General features: G+C 40.9%; 1 protein-coding gene across 2 annotated transcripts in view; it reads right to left on the minus strand.

Annotated features, from left to right (window-relative positions):
• The window catches only part of CCDC80 (coiled-coil domain containing 80), a 35,171-nt gene that overhangs the window by 3,788 nt on the left and 15,406 nt on the right, over window positions 1-15,977 (minus strand). For both annotated transcript variants that reach the window (XM_014792248.2, XM_004436580.3), the window contains exons 4-6: window positions 8,390-8,526; window positions 7,053-7,201; window positions 1,002-1,105 (exon numbers count right to left, since the gene is read on the minus strand). In XM_014792248.2, the coding sequence (XP_014647734.1) occupies window positions 1,002-1,105; window positions 7,053-7,201; window positions 8,390-8,526 (390 nt within the window). The remainder of the gene's footprint in view (window positions 1-1,001; window positions 1,106-7,052; window positions 7,202-8,389; window positions 8,527-15,977) is intronic.

The following is a 15,977-nucleotide window of genomic DNA, read 5'->3' on the forward strand; positions in this document are numbered from 1 at the left end:
GCTCTGTTAATTCTCTACAAAACTCACTCCCTTTTATAAATCAAGTACAGTTTTATAACTAACAAATGATTCTTCTTCCTAATAGAAGTATCCAAATAATGCTGATTCATCTATGTTCCAATTATGAACTTTTAAATCTGTGGTCCCTTGCTACTGTTTTCTCCCCTCTAATGCCTCTCTCAAAATTCTTCCTCTGCAAAGGCACCTCTTAAATGAGATTTCAGTTGTGATTTTCACTTTTGAAATCGCCATTATCTCCCTGGTTCGCCACTGAACTTAGTAATACATTCTTTGTACTATGCATTTTCCCTTCTATATATCCATATTCAAAATGATATTAGCTCTTTCAGGCCACTGGGATAATAATGTTTGGCAAGAAAAGCATACCTTGGTTTTCAAAACACTGGGCAATTTGCTACAAAAAAAATAATAAATAATAAACTATGTTTCTCTTTGACCTGCTTGTCTGAAAAATAAGGTTCTGTTTAACACATCTGGCTGTCTTCTTGGTGCCCAGTTATAGATCAAATCCTTTTTAAAGGAAAGGCAATATAGTATGTGTGTTTCACTTAAGATGTTAATTCCCAAAGCCATTCCTGTTTCACAAAAGACCTTTAATTTATGAAGATGTACCCAATGTTGGTGCCTAAGTATTACCTAAGGAAATGGTGATACCAGAGTTTCATGATCTTGAGACAAGTTTTAAAAAAAAACAAACAAGAAGACACATAATTCAGATCACTGAAAATAAAGCAGCAGGTATTTTCAAACACTGCAATGAAGATCCTGAGGGGAGAATATTGAGGAAAAAAATAGACCCCAGTTTGACTAAGGTTCCAGTCTGAAAGCAACTTTATACTCAATATAATTGAGTAACTGTCTGGGAATCCACAGTCTGGACTGGGGAATATTTGGATGATCTAAGTTTCTATGTTCCATTTTGGAATTGACCAGGAAGAGAGTGGTATGAGAAAGCCATGATGACTCGGCTTCCCACTCACCAAAATTGCATGCCTGACCACTGAGGGCAGCGAGCTGCTGTGAATAGGCCCAGTCTTCATCATTAGGAGCAGAGATCACCAGCAACCGCCTCCTCCATCGGAACCTGGACAAGAAGCAGAAGGCCACAATTACTGCTGCAAACAATGGAGGCTAGTGTAAGAAAGCAGAGTAACTTTGGCTGTCGGGTTTTTCCTGTACCCAGAATAAAAAACACTGACCCTTAGAAATGTCTCATAGCTCCTCAAAGCTGTTAACTGCGATACCACATTTCTTGCACTTTTTCTGTTGTAACTTCACAGTCTGCTTACTGTGGCATTTGCGTGATGTGTCAGGCATGAGTCTGGTCACCATGCCTGATGAGGTCACTTAGGAAGAGAAGAAGCTCTCAGATGCAGTGAGGACTGGCCAAAATTGTACCTTAAACTATAGCAACAAAAATAAGAGAACTGAAGAAAACTCAAGTTCTAGTTCAGTTCCCTCTAGAGTATGGAGAGGGTTAAGAAATGAATATATGGACAGGCAATAGAGTAGAAAAACAGAACTGAATTTAAATAGATGACAGGGACAGGAAGAAGGAAAATGGGAAAGTGGCTCCAAGGGTCACTTATGGACCTTCCTCATCAGCCAGTGGTTCTTCCAGAGGCAAATGCAAGTTCTAAAATGTACCCTATTATCATTAGTAAGAACCAGCACTTAGAGAGTACCCCTATGAAGTGGAATTAGGCTCACCCTAGACTTTAGAATATATGGTAAACTTGTTTCTGCTCTTACAGTTCCAACACAGTAGGGTAGCGGAAAGAGCTCTTGTCTTGAAGCTGGGACACTCGAGTTCACGTTTTGTCACTGCTACTTGCTGGGTTCCTTGAGCATGTCGCTCAATTCATCCAAGTCTCAGTTTTTCCCTATCTCTAGAATCAAAAATAGCATCTACTTCAAAGACGTGTTATAAGAATTAAACTGAAACTCAGCAATGAATTGTCGTGTCTTAATCTGCAGGCTTCCAGATGTAGAACTTTGTCCATTAACAGACCTTGGACATTAACTATCACAATGCTATATGATAAATGATTTAATCCTTATGTTTGTGTATCATTTTATAGCTCACTTTCACCTGTACAATATGTGTTCCTCACTAGAGCTCAGTGAGGCTTATCGTCCCCATTTTATAGATGACAAAATGAGGCTTAGAGAAGTGAAGTAACTTGCCTAACTAGCGAGTCTAAGAAGTGGTACCAAAATACAGGTTTCTCAGACTTCAGGCCAGTGGATTTACCACCCTCAGAGATACTGATGCTTGGCTGGTGCTGTCAGGGTCCCTAGGAGGGTATGAAGGAGAGAAGGTATGCATCCAAGGGCAACTGTATGGACTCGTCTCAAATTCCACCTTCCCTGGAGAAGGGGTTTTCCTTTCTGCCGTTCCTGCAGGCAACTGCAGGGTGTCAGTGCACTCCTTGCGCTGGAAACCAGTTGATTTTATTCACGGCTTCTCTCCCTGTGCCCCCTCTAGCCTCAGAGTGAAAATGAGCATTTTCAACCCCTAAGAAAATGGCCTCTTGGGGGATAGTGCTTTGGGTGAATGAGAGAAAATGATAGTCTGATGAAATACAACCTCTGAATGGACGCCTGTAGCAAGGCTCGCCAAGAATTGCTTGCTGGGACATTACATTCGCTTCCTCTGCTTGTTTTTCTTTAAAGGGAAAGAAAAACTAAAATCTCCACTGAGGATAGGGAGATGAATGTGCTTGGCACGGAACAGGGGAGAGGAGTGTCTAAGGCTGTCCGAGGTTTCCTGGGAAAGGGAACAGTGACTGCTGTCGGATCTCACACGGTCTCCTGCACTTTCCCTGCTTCCTTAGGAGGCATGCCAGACCAGCCCTGGGCCCCCGAGCCAGCATCCTGACCAGGCCAGCCCTCCTGGCCTCACACAGAGCCATAGGGTGTCCTAGAGGGAGCTATTTTGGGTGAGGTATATTTTGGCTTGTTTACCTGTGTGCACCACTGAATGTTGTCCTGATTGGGGAGGGATGGGATCTAAGACTCTCTGTCGCAGACACATCCAAGAGAAGGTCATTTCCCCTAAGTAATGATTCTTTCTCCTACAGACTTGCACATTAAGGGACAAAGCCCCAGCTCATGACACTGAAGGAACTCTTTTCCCTAGGATGTCACGGAGATGTGAATGTGGCCCAGAGCCTTATTTTGGACAAATTGTTTTTTCTGTCACTTTAGCTTCTCAGTAAATAAAAATCCTACAACTATGTATGTGTTTGCTTCTCTTAACTGGCGTTCCCAAATTAGTTCGCATTTGCCCACTATTTGGGGCTTCTGTCTCAGAGAAAGGTAATTATAGCCTGAACCAGATGAGTGTCACTAAAGACCAGACTGGCTTCAGAGCCTGGTCAGCTGAAACCAGGCTGTACAGACCCACCAACAACTCAGCAAATTCGAAGGAAAATTCCCATTTGGATACCGGTTTATTTATAGAACTGTTACTTAAAAAACACTTGATTTCAGTTTTCTTTGCCTGGGTTTCAATTTCGAGGTGTTGACTAAATCTCTTACCTCTCCCTTGATGACAAAGCTCTTTAACTAGGACCTGGATAACTGGCCCTAAAACTGCTAATAGCCAGCATTTATTGATTACTTACTTTATGCTATGTTCTCGGCCATCATTACCTTTAGTATTGAATTTACTGTTCACAACAGTATTAAGAATAGATACACTTATTATCCCCATTCTGCAAATGAGAAAACTAAAGCACAGAGAGGTTAAGTAATCAGCCCAAGGTCACACAGCTAGTAAGTGGAGAAACCAAGAATCAAACTCAAGGCTGTCATACTCATGCCTTTAAGTAATACACTATTCCACATTAATTTTTAGGATCAATTATAATAATCAGCACAGTGATTTTATGAGTTGTGACCACAAGTCATGCACAGCCATAGGACATCCAAATTATGATCATATACCATTCTGAATATCCATAAGAGATGTATGTTCCTGAAATAGTAATGAATATAAGAGCCCATAAGTCTCTTACATTAGAAGAAAAATACATTTATGTATCATAGGACCCTATCCAGTTCAGAAGACTTTAGATGCAACCTGTGTCTCCATGTCTTAAGAATCAAAGAAATGACTAATTGAAATCAGTGATCAAAATGATGAGCATTTCAAGCTTTGTGAGTGAACAAAACTGAGATTACATCAGCTTTCCTTTTCAATTTTTGAAACTGATGCCAGAGTGATTATAAAAGGACATTCCGGTGAGGGATGGTGAGAAGAATCCCTCAGGACGTCTGTGTCTGCAGGTCTCACGGCTGGCCCAGACCCTTGGTTATAAATAACAGCAATGAACTGGATGATAACTGTCTGCTTTAGATGTTGGGCAAACTGAGTTTCCTGAGTTGGGTCAGCAGGCATGCATCTTTTAGTCCTGGAAGTCTCAGAATTAAGAAGAGAAAGTTTTCAAAGAAGCAAAATCATAGTAATAATATCTATTTCTAAGAAGGATCCTGGTTTTCTTTCTATAATTTATATTCTTGTGAAACTTAAGAGAATTTGGCTTAATAAAATGACAACCTTGAAATTCCAAATTAGAATATATAATTGAGTAATTTGTTTAGATGTATGGTTTTAAACTGAAATCCTAGTAATTCTATGCAGTTAATAGAACATCTGAGAGAACTATAGAGTCACTGTATTTACAAGATTAATTTATTAAACTTATGGATCATTTAAATACTCAGAAAGGTTTTGCTTATTCCAAGCAACTGAAAGAAATATATTAAATATAAAATGGCCGTTTGAAATAATGAAGTTGTTTAATTACTGAGTTTGTAGGCAAGATCTAACATTATTCAAAGCCCTTTAAAAGTGACAGCTAAAATTTGCTAGGTTATGAATAGAATAATAAGATTTGAAAGCCTAACTTAAAAGTTTAAGAGAGGGGCCATCCCTGTGACCTAGTGGTTAAGTTCGGTGTGCTCTGCTTCTGTGGCCCAGGTTCGGTTCCCGGGCACAAACCTACACCACTCACTGGTGGCATGCTGTGGCGGTGGCTCACATATAAAGTGGAGGAAGATTGGCACTGATGTTAGCTCAGGGTGAATCTTCCTCAAACAAAAAAAAAGAGAAAGATTGGCAACAGATGTTAGCTCAGGGTGAATCTTCTACAGCAAAAAAAAAAAAAAGTTTGAGATAGAACTAAGGTCTTGAATTTATAACTTGGATATATTTAATACTAATTGTTAAAATCAAAAGTAAACTTCTAAAGAATCTTTTCTTCCAAGAGAGGAAGAAAGGAAGGAAGGAAGGAAGGAAGGAAGGAAGGAAGGAAGGAAGGGTGGGAGGGAGAGAGGGAGGGAGGGAGGGAGGAAGGAAAACACCTTAAGGGCAACAACAAGCTCTTATCATCATCTTCTAAGTCACTGCCATCTAGAGGGATGACATTGGATCAGAAGGTGGTGTTTCAGTGCCCCAGGACCAAACAAAGAGCCATCTGCCCAGTGGAGTCCTAGAGCACTTTCTCAGCCCAGAGAGAAGCCTGAAGACCGAATTGAGCTTTAAGTCCCTACGGAGGCATGCACCTTCCATCGCCATTCCAGATACTTGCACTGCAATGAAACTTTGGATGAAGGAAGAACCTCAGGTTCCTTTCAGCTCTGAAATCCCGTGGTTTTAGGAGTATCTTCCTTCGCTTCAAACTCTGGGCGTCTAGGTCCAAGACTAAAAATAATTCATGTTATATTTTCAAAAGGAGGATTAGATAAGAATGTGGACTCTGAGAGCCAGATTATCCTGGGGCCACTCAATCCTAGAACTGACACTAGTTCAGGGATGAGAGAATGTTACTGAATCTCCATTAGCCTCAGTTGTCTCGTCTGCAGCACGACAATGGTTACAGTATTTAGATCATGGGACTGCTGTGAAGATTAAACTCCGGAAGAAGATGAAGTGCTCGGTACAGAGGTGAGCCCACAAAAAGTGACCACAGCACTCCTGGGATGGAGGTAGGGCTACTTGCTATCATTCTCATTTATGGGGGAGAGATTTTTCAGGCAGGTTAATTGAGAAGAGTGGGGTCAACTCAACTAATAAGTTGCAGGCCCACAACTTGGATGAATGACAAATTCTATGCTTTTCATACATCATGATGTTGTCTCCTAAGAAGCCCAAGCCTCTTGAATCTAGAAGAATTCAGATTATCTCCTTAGGAAGGAAGTTCTGCCCCTGGTGATACACCGTTAACACTGGGCCTCCAAGCAAATGCTCGCTCCATTTCTGGAGCCCCTCAGCCACACAGTTTGGCGGGTATTACAGCCACAGTTCGGTGGGTTTACACTGAGGTCTCTGTGAGTTTATTTGTTGTGGGCAGAATTTCTGTAGCTTTGCACTTCTTTGGGCCCCAAAGGACCTGTAGAATTTTGATCCAACGTGGGGGAAGGGATGGAGAAGAGAGGAAGTGGAGTGATTTTTTTTTTACAGTCTTGTCTGGTAAGTACTGGAGTTTCCATACGATGGTTTTCAACAAACCACACTCCCCAAGGAATCAGGGAGCTAGGTCAAGAGGATTTCTGCCTTTGAGGTCCTAGTGGGGCTTTTGTTGTTCTCTGCAAAGTTGGAAAGAAGCAGAAAATCAAGCGCAGTCTTCCTGTTTGGAACTGGAAGGGACCTGAGAAATAAATATGTAAAATAAAAATGCTGCATACAAAGCCTTCCAAATTCACTGATTGAATAAATTAAGCCTCACAGGTCAGAATTCTGTATATTCTGTGCCAAAAAAAGAATAGAAAAGAGAGAAAAGACCTATCTAAAGCCACCAAATCAACATTCAAGCTTGGAGCTGACCCCAGTCAGCCTTGTGACCAGAGCCACTTCCAACAGGACGAGGCTAAGCCCAGTGGCCGGAGTGGTGTGAAGCAGACAGACTCTCACCGGGGAAGGCCGCTCTGCACACACTCGTGCTGCTCTGTGTTTCTTTGGTGTTTTCATTAGCTCACCCAGAACACATTCCTGTGTGCCTCCAGGGACTCGAAAGGTGAGGTACCTGGACAGGAAGTTCTCCAGTGACTGCTTCTTGTCTTCCTTGCAAGTGATGCCCTCCTTCTTCTGCTTTTCCATGTCTTTGATTCTGGACTGGAAAGTATCGATCACATCGAACACAGACTTCATTGCTATAGGCACCTCATAGTATTGCTGTTTAAGAGAGAATGGAAAGTATATGATGTATAAGGGTGTTGCTTCCCTCTCTTCAGAGGATAGAGAGCCTGAGAGAATTCAGGGGAGCTCTGGAGAAATCAGAGTCTGGAGGGATCATTGGTTTATAAACTCCCTCCTGCAATAGTACCTCTGCTGATGTTTTGAGGTTCAGAATCCATGAAACAACTGCCCTTTGCCTTTTATGAGGATTTCTTCTTAACTACACTCTTTTTATTGGAAAGGGTCCATGCCTTCCTCACCACACACATCCTAGGTTAACTTCCCTATCTTTGCGTCTAAACTGGTTCCTGTTCACTCCACAACTGGAGAGAAAGTGAGAAACACTGTAACGAACACAGGAAACCACAGGGACTGTTCTGCTGTCATCAGGAATCTACATAAACTCTTTGTGATTCCCAGAGACTATTTCAGTGAGTTAGCATTACTTAAAATTAGGTCATGTTTGCTTATGTGTTCTCAGAAAAAAGTTGAGGTCCGACTTAAGGATAATGAAATTCAGTTTCTTGGATCATAGCTGTCTGGACTTACAACAACATCCTGAGATGGATTTGGGCTGAGCATAACTAGCATAAGGTAGAAGAAGTCTGGACATGGCTTGGAGCTATGCCCTCAATGGGAATTCAGTGAATCACAGAATGTGAAAGCTGTCAGAGACTTAGGGACCATCTAGTCCAACTTCTCATGTTAGAGGTGAGCAACACAAGCATGGAATGAATTAATGAAGGGATCTCTCTCTAGGAAGAAAGTAGGTGTAAAACCCTACTGTGTTGTCAATGTTGGATGAGGTGGTAAACTTCCAGGCCCTTCCAAAGTAAATCTCTGTTAAATCTGGGTTTCCTGAAGGCAGAGGCCAAATGTTCTTCACCTTTTATCCTCCAGTCCTGGAACATCATAGCTATTCAACAGGTGTCTGATGAACCCATGACATCGATGTTACAGAAGAATTTAGTCAGACTCAAGTATCTGGGCCATAGGAGGTCATCCAACCCAGTCATTTCTAGACACAAATTCTATAGGACAACATAGAATATTTGGACCATTTCAAAACCTTCCCATTTATGGATTAATTTGTGCTTATTCATACATATAATAGACTTATTGACCAAAAAATTCAGTCACTATTCTAAGGAATGACACCACATCATCCAAAACTGAACCCTGTACCTTGACTCTCAGGTCCACGTCTGTGAGCACCATGAAGAAGTCATTGTAGGTCATTCCGTACTCTTTCCTCAGCTCACTGATGAGATGCTGGTCTACCAAGTCCTCATCATCCACCACACGCATGGGTTTCTCATTATCTTAAGACAAATAAAATGTGAATAAATATGGTGTGACGAGACAGAAATCAGAGGAAAATGAATAGGTAGAGGCTCTGGGCCTCCATCCAAGTTAATTAGAACAGCTTTTATTAGTTGCACATATTCAACTAACATTTTGTTTGAACAAAAGTTTCCAAAGTGAATAAATATAGAAACAAATGAATAAATAAACTCATTTTGAAAGTCACTCTTCTAAAGATGATCAAGTCCATCTCTGCCCACCCTGGTCACAGTGAATCAGAAGGAGCAAAGTGAGAGTGAAGGCTGCCGAGTCATCCCTGGGCGAAGACTGCCACCCACCCGGGATGAGTCATCACCCTAACTCACCAGGGAACTGGACCCAGAGACTCTGAAGTTTTATCTCATTTTAAAATTTATTTCAGTTTTAGTTATTTATTTAGTCAGGTCTAAAATCTGTGTCTGATCCTCCCTTTTATTCTAGAATCACTTTGGGACTCAGTGAACCACATCATTGCTAAGGAGAAAAATAAGTTTATGGTCAGACCTGGTCATTTTGGCTTCAAAAAAAGTCAAGCTATTCATAATACAAATTTTGTAAGTGAATACAATTTCAGGCAAAGTGTTACTGAATTTATGAAAGTTTTAATGGTTATATATTTTTTTCAAACATCAAGCCCTAAAAATAGATTATTATAATTCAGAATGGTTCCTGAAGGTCTTACTTGGTTAATGGCATGAACATGGCAACGACTGTGTCTGGAAAGCATTTTGGAAATGATAGGACAGCTGTATTTACTTCTTTCCTCCCATTCAGGTCACAGTGTTTCCCTGAACCCTACTAAAATTTTTATCTGCAAAATTATTCCCTGTATTTAAGAAAAATGCGAAAAAATTAAAGTTAGCAAATATGTGATAATAGATATATTAGGGAAGAGAGTCTACCAGTTATTACCAACATTGCTACCCAATGAATAGTATTACAGTAGAAACAACCACAACTTTGCTGATACAGAGGTTATATAGCTTGAGTACCATAGACTACTACTCTTTAATTGATAAAAAAAGGGGACAGTTACAACTTAACTATTACTTTGGTTTATTTGATTAGGATCATTGAAAGTATGTAAACAAGGAGCTTGATTCTCCCAAGCAGATCAAAGTGAGGGGAGAAAGAATCTGTTTTCCTCCCCCAAATCATAACAGTTCTTCATAGAGGTGGGCCAAAGGCACGAGAGCTGACAGCCTATATGAGGACCAAGCACTGTCCGAAAAATGAAAAATGATATGCCTCATACATATAAACTATTTTTAATGTACATTTTTGCCGTCATTAATAGAATATAAATTAGTTTAGAAGAATTGCTGGATTCATGCTGTTGGTTTTTGTTTAGTATATCTCACTGAATAAAAATAGCAAGTTGCAGAATAAAATGCATAGTATGACTTTATTCTTGATTAAAAGGAAATAAAGCAAAAGAAAATACATCCATATGGGAATATACACGGGAAAAGGTCCAGAAGGACATACAGCTGATAACAACGGTTGCCTCTGGGGAATGGGGAGAAGTGAAGTGGAGATTTTCACTGTTTGCTCTATGCCTGTTTATATTATTTAAATTTTAACAAAGAGCCATATTTTACTTTATGATTAATAATAATAATAAAAGAAATCATTAAAAATTGATTTTTAAGTGTCCTTAACAACTAATGTTCTGATTCTAAGGTTTACAAACCAGATTTTATCTTGAACCTAGGAATTTCCATTTTTAATTCTCAACATACATTCATTTTTGCTTTTGTTCACTCAATAAAATATTTGTCACCAATGTCCTGAATTGATTCTGTGCTGGGTGCTGGATTCAGACATAAATAACTTAGACAGAGTTCAAGTTCCTAATTAGAATCAAAATTAGACTGTTAACATCTACCTATCAGATAAAGTCACAAAAATGAATGAATGGCTGAGATGGAAGAAAGCTGGAGATTGTAGTAGATTTAAAAATGGTCCCAGTTCTCCACCCTCCCTATACCTACACTCTGCCAGTAACTGCAGCTCCCCATTATAGTGAATGGGTTGAGCTGTACTGCCTCTGGATTCTGAGCTCCTGTGTACAACTCACTTTGGCCAGGGTTAGCCAATGTTAGCACAAGTGACACAAACAGAGGCTAGAAATCGGCCTGCACATTTGAGATTGCTCTTGCGTCTGCCATCGCCATGAGAACATGTTTACATTAGTCTTCTAGAGGATAAGCCAAGCCAAGTTACCCTGACTCTTCCCAGTCAGGACTATCCCAGATCAACCAACAGCCAGTTGACCCCTAACATGTGCACAAGCTCCGTTGAGATCAGCAGAATCATCTAGACAGCAGGCAGCTGACTGCAAATACATGACCAGGCCTAGCCAAGCGCAGCCCAGCCCGGATCAGCTGAACCCTACCTACCGGTGACTAAACGAATGTTTACTGTTATATGGCACTGAGGTGTGTGGGTCTTTATTACATGGCCTTGTTGTGGCAATAGATAACTGATATCTGACCCCCCAGTCACTTTTTTGAGGACGAAACTAAGGAACTGTAGTGGACACTGTAGTGTGCTGTCCAGATCCTACCTTCAGAACTAAGGCTTCTGTGAATGTTAGTAGCTGAATCCCTCTCTGAAAATTGCTCTCCTTAGAAAAGAGCTGCCTTTCCCCCAAGTCACACCCTAACTAGGGGACAGCCCACATTCAATGATTGATGCAGCGGGGGAGGGCGTAGATATAAAAGCTGTCCCCCTTGCCTCAAAGTGAACAACTCCGAAGGGTCAATTGCATTACAATTCAAATTCTCCCTCTGTCATCTTGTATTCCTCACCCCTCGTGGGCATTATTCTTGAGAATATTCCCCATTAACCACCTGCATGCAAATCTCAGTGTCTCAGAGTCTGTTTCCCAGGGAACCAACCTATCAGAGACCCCAGGAAGGGAGCAACTTGCTCAAGTTCACATTGCTAGTTAATAACAGAGTGAGGGTTAGGACTCAGGCAGTATGACCTCACTCCTATCCAGTACTCTCTACTTTACTGAAATACGTCACATTCAAGGATAGAGAGGACCTAGGACCAAGATTTAAGCCAAACTTTGTTCTACTAGGATATGGCAAGAAACCAATTTCACGGTCTGATTTCTCCTTTCAACTGAAATATTTTCTGAAATGTTTTGACTGAACATTAGAAATAAAACATTTTGCACTCCCAGCCTTCAGAAATATCAACATCCCAAACAAATGTTTGTTCAGGGAGAATCTGCCAAAGAAAAATAATGAAAAGACTGATCAACACTGGATCCAACTAGGATGAGGGCAATTCTACAGCAAGACAGAGTCCACCTCTGGCCAAATTCTGAGGAAGGCACATGTGAGGCCAGCTCCCATCTCCAGCTGCCTGCTCCGGCCACAGGTCTCTGTTACACTCTGCATTTTGTCTAAATCGGGGCTGGGGAAACAAGAGGCTCTCTTTAGCCTGGAAAAGCAACATAAATTCAGCACTTTCTTGTTAAGTGTATTCAAGTTCTGCCAAAGCTCTCTAGCCCTCATCAAGGGTTGCAAGGCTTAGAAGAAAACATTCTTTAGGGCACATCCTATAAACTGTCCACATGGTCCTGATCCAGCTAGAATGATTCACAGATCCAAGTCCATTTGGTGGGATTTGGTCATTCCACACAGCCTGCCCCTAGACCTAAGATTTTTGAGGAGGGCCGGGAGGGAGGGTGAACTCTGTTGTTCACTGATAAGGACTGGCCCTGCAAGTGGGACAGTTCCCTAGTTTCCCGCCCTTTAAGAACTCCACCTCCACAAGTCAATGGTCAAATCCAGGTAGTAGCAAATTTCTTCATGTACTTGCTTTTCCATGTCTGACTATAGACAGCAACGACACTGCAGAAAAATGGAGCTTCAGTTACAACTTATTAAATACCGTGTGCCAGGCATTACGTTTGAAGCTTCCACCTGTGACTGCTTCCTCTCTGTGATATCCAAGGTTTCTCCTCCTCCCGCCCTCTCGTCCCTAAGTTGAGGCTATTCCACCAGTGTCCCTGGACCACTTCAGCCTCTCCCATGGCTTCAGAAGTTCCCTGTCTCCTCTAGCAGTTTTTCTACGTATGATCCACTGGAGCACATGTTAAAATTACAGTCCTTGGATCCAGACCAATTGGATCAGAATCACTAGTGTTGAGGCCCAGGAATCTGCATTTTAACAAGTTTCCTGGGTGGTGGTTATGCTCTCTAAGCACAGAACTACTGTCCCACAGGATAATCCAAATCCTTGGCATAGTGTACAAATCCATTTACGTCCTGGACTCAACCTACCTTAACTAGGCTTAACTCTCCCTTAACTCTTCTTCCTTACATTATGCTCCAGCCCTCTATTTTCAGTTTCTAGAAACACCCCTTCTCTTTCTGGAATGCTATCCTCGCCCTTGTCCACATGGGAACTCCTAATTACCTGTGCAACCTGTCTTTACCTCACCTGTACACTCATGACATTTTTACATTCTTCTGTAACAGTAATTATCACTTTGCATTGCAACCAATTGTTTACATGTCTATCTCAACCAATTTTTACATGCCTAACTTCATACTAAATAGGAACCATGCCTCAGTAGGGACTGAGTATTGGTCATCTTCTATATTCTTATAGCCTGGCACACAATTGGCACTCAGTACAGATTTGGTAATATGAAAACTCTCCCATAAGAAATATATCAAATGAAGAAAGAGAGTAGGGAGGGGTGGAGTAAAGAACATAAGCACTGGCCGGCCCCGTGGCTTGGTGGTTAAGTGCATGCGCTCCGATGCTGGTGGCCCGGGTTCGGATCCCGGGCGCGCACCGAGGCACCACTTCTCCGTCCATCCTGAGGCCGAGTCCCACATACAGCAACTAGAAGGATGTGCAGCTATGACATACAACTATCTACTGGGGCTCTGGGGGGAAAAAATAAATAAATAAAATCTTTAAAAAAAAAAAAAAAAAAAAAGAACATAAGCACTTTTGGGTCTGTGTAGAAAACCCACCATCAAACCCTTACATTTTCCTTCGATCTTGTGAGCCTGAAACACAGCCAGTCTAAGAGTAATTTGAGAAAACCCACCATATATATTTCCTTTCTAAATTTGGGTTTCCATATATAAGGTCTTTCAATTTTTATTAATCAGGTTTTTTATTTTCTGTGTATTATGATGTTTTGACATCTTAAAAAACCCTTCTGGCTGGGGAGAGACTGCCCCTCCCTGGACTAGCCAGTTCTTGGAGAGCAAAGGGCCCAGCCAGGAGCATGTCTTTGAAACGCAAACTAAACAACCCAGAGCCCTACCTCCTCTATCTGGCCCATGCACCCAGGGGACAATATTCCTCTGCCTTAATAGTCCCAGGGCCAGGTACCAGGTAACTAGGGACCACCTCTATAGCCCTAAACCAGCTGAAATTATTCAAACTAGCCAATCTGAAGCTGTTCACCCTGCCCTGCCTTGCCTTTCCCATTGAAACCCCAATAAAGGCAGTAGTCTATGCTCTCCCCTCACTCTTGCTTCTGCCTCCTGACCAGAACGTGGTGTTCCTCCTATGGCCTTGTGAGGCACGCTGCAGTTTCCTCTCTGGGACCCATGAGTAATAAATTCTATTTTCTTTGGCATTCTGGTCTCTTGAGCATCATTCACTGTGCTGCACCATTCACCCTGTACCTTAATAAACCCTGTCCTGGAGTAATGTACAACATAAATAAAACATATTTATAAGGCACTTAAAATATAACCATCCTATTCAAGAAGTCAGTACAGACCGAAAATCTCTCGGTTATGCTTTGGATAAATTTGGAGGCAAAGACTCCGGCAGAGGCTGAATTGCTTTCATCTCAAGAATATTCCCAGGATTGCTGGGCAGTCTGTAGTAGATTATTTCAGTTAGGATAATCTTGGCCTTCAGCTATGACATTTACTTCCTTTTGATGGGAAACAGATAAGTTTAAATGACTTTATAGTTGATCCACTTTCTCCTATTTTACTCTATGAGTGAGTTGTTTGCCTACCTACCACGCCATGGTGGGATGAGCGGCTGGATTAAATTGATAGGTAAGACTAGCCTGGCCATTCCCGATCACAAAGCTGCTGCTCTCATTTGGTCCCTAGAAAGAGCAACTTGTCCTGTCTAAGAAGACTGTGTCTTGCCAGGTGCTTCTCTGTCCTACAGACTACTCTACCAAAACTTAAAAAGTTATTTAAAGTTTATTTGAAAAATATATTCAGAAATCTTTAGTGATTTCATGTGGTTTACCAAATAAAGTTTGAATTCTTTGTCCTGGTATTTGAAATCCTATAAAATCAGGTGCCAATCTACACTTCTAGCCCTCTGTTCCCTTCTACCCTATATCCAACCTTCTGCTCTAGACCAAACCTAGCTGCAAATCAGAATCACTTGAGCAACATTTTTAGAAAAGATTCCTGGACTCCATCTCCAAACTGGGTCAGTATCTTGGAGTGGGAAGGGGACCTGGGAGTCTGAATTTTCATTCTAATTTATAAAGAGTACCTATAAATTGAGATTTAAAAGACCAACAACCTGATAGAAAAATGGGCAAAGGGCACTACAAACGAAATACAAATTCTCCCTAAACATATGAAAAGATGTCAAATCATAGTAATAAAAAGAGAAATGCAACCCAGCACTACACTACACTAAGATACCACTTTTCACAGCCACATTGTCTAAAAACATCCACAAGTTTGATCACACACTTTAATGGGGAAGTTTGGGGAAATAGACACCCTTACACATTGCTAATGGGATTGCAATATGATACAATATGATACAACTTGTATAGATAGAAATCTGGTGATATCTACCAAAACTAGACACATTTTCCATTTGGCCCAACAATCTTACTTCTCAGAATCTATTGTAAAGATATACCCACATACATAGAGTGACATATGTACAAGGTTATTAATGGTGAAGTTGTTCATAATAACAGAATGCTGAAAACAATCCAAGTGTCCATCAACTAGGGGACTGGTTAAATAAACCATGGTAGAAGTTCATAATGGATTAATAAAGAATGAGGCAGATCTCTATATATTCATAAGGAAAGATCTCCATGAAATATATTTAAGTGAAAAAAGCAAAGTGCAGAACAGTATATATAATACATTTTGTATAAAAAGAAGGGGAATATAGGTATTTATATTTTTTTGTATTTGCATAAAGAAGAACTAAATGAATAAACAAGGAATCATAAAAATACCTATTGGGGGTAACAGAGTAAAGGGGTCAGGAATGGGTGGGAGACTTGTCTGTCTATACCTTTTCATGTAGCTTTGACTTTGGAATCCAAAAAAATGTATCATTTCTTTAAAAAATTAGATAAAACAAAAAGTACCTTGATAGAGTCATCATCTATTGAACAATCTACTCAGTTTCAAGGCCCCTCCATTAAATCAAC

Source organism: Ceratotherium simum, chromosome 15 (genome assembly GCF_057802395.1).
Source record: "Ceratotherium simum simum isolate JZ-2026a chromosome 15, ASM5780239v1, whole genome shotgun sequence".
Classification (NCBI taxonomy): Eukaryota; Metazoa; Chordata; class Mammalia; order Perissodactyla; family Rhinocerotidae; genus Ceratotherium; species Ceratotherium simum.